A 1266-nucleotide genomic window follows, 5' to 3' on the forward strand; every position below is an offset into this window, starting at 1 on the left:
TCGTCCGGCACCGGCGTCGCCACGAGGAGCTCCATCGCCTCAGTAGAGCGTCACCTCGGGCTCGCGCTCGGCGACGTCGACGCGGGCCTGCGACGCGAGGCGCGAGACGGCCTGCGCCGCCGCCGCGGGCGTGGGCGCGACGCCCTGGTACCAGAGGTGGAGCCCCGCCTTCTCGTGGGCCTCCCGGTTCTTGGCGCCGCCGCGGAAGACGACGCGCACCTGATCGAGGCCGACGAGCGCCGCGAGCTCACTCGCCGACGCGGCGCACTCCTGCGGCGCGATGGGCTTGAGCTTGAACTTGACGACGGACTGGGCGGCGGCGGACATCCAGAAGAGGGCGAGGGCGAGGAGAGAGCGCAACGAAATGGCCATCGATCAGCACATGTGGCTGGGGTGTTAAGATCCCGGACCGAATGGCGAATCGGATTCGAGAAAATCGACCTTCAGGGGTAAAGAGGGCTTTGGCAGTGGTGATGGGCACCTTTGGCAAGCTCTATCTCGGCGCCATGGCCACCGATTTGCAAAATTCTTGTTGCATCTGAAAGCCGGCACCGCCGTCTTGCGCGCAGAGCCACTAACTCAAAAACTTCAAGAGCCTCACAAATCCGGCTTTTTATTCAACCCAGCCACACATGCCGGGCAAGCTCTGCACAGTCGCGGCACCGTCACTTCACCGTCCGCCCGAGCAGTCTAGTTGCCGCACGATGATGCTCAAAAATCCGGGCTGCGTGCGATGCCTGCTGAGCCGCCGTGCGCCGCTGCGATGACGCTCCATCGCGCGATGGCGGCCGCGTGGCTGTGCGTCGTCCTCGTCGCGCGCGCCGCGCGCGCCGACGACGCCCTCGCGCGCGTCGTCGCCGTCGACCGCTGGCTCGACGGCGACGGCCCGCCGCCGGCGCACTGGGAGGTCGCGTCGAAGCGGGACCTGAACCCGCGCTGGAAGAAGCTCGCCGGCGGCAACAGCAAGCAGGTGTCGAAGACGTCCTACGGCAAAGCGAAGGTCGTCGTGAAGACGAAGATCGAGCACACCAAGGGCAGCGAGACGCTCAAGCGGGAGCGCATCCTGCGCGCCGAGCTGCTCTTCCTCGAGTACCTCGCCGGGTCTCCCGGCGTCCCGAAGCTCTACGGCGGCTGGCTCGGCGACGGGGGCGCCCGGGTGACCTACGTCGTCCAGGACGCGGGCGAGATCCTCGGCGCGGGCACGGGCACCGTCGGCCGCCCGGCGAAGCCCACGGCCCCGTGGGCGGCCTCGCGCGGAACGCGCCG

At 68.6% G+C, this 1266-nt stretch overlaps 1 protein-coding gene across 1 annotated transcript in view; it reads left to right on the forward strand.

Moving 5' to 3' along the window:
- AURANDRAFT_68937 (hypothetical protein) overlaps positions 1 to 1239 on the forward strand; it is a gene marked incomplete at both ends in the record, with an annotated part of 6546 nt that extends 5307 nt beyond the window's left edge. Inside the window, one exon of the mRNA XM_009044672.1 lies at positions 746 to 1239. Within this exon, the coding sequence (XP_009042920.1) occupies positions 746 to 1239 (494 nt within the window). The remainder of the gene's footprint in view (positions 1 to 745) is intronic.
- Positions 1240 to 1266: the final 27 nt, after the last annotated feature.

Source organism: Aureococcus anophagefferens (assembly GCF_000186865.1).
Source record: "Aureococcus anophagefferens unplaced genomic scaffold AURANscaffold_642, whole genome shotgun sequence".
Taxonomy (NCBI): Eukaryota; class Pelagophyceae; order Pelagomonadales; family Pelagomonadaceae; genus Aureococcus; species Aureococcus anophagefferens.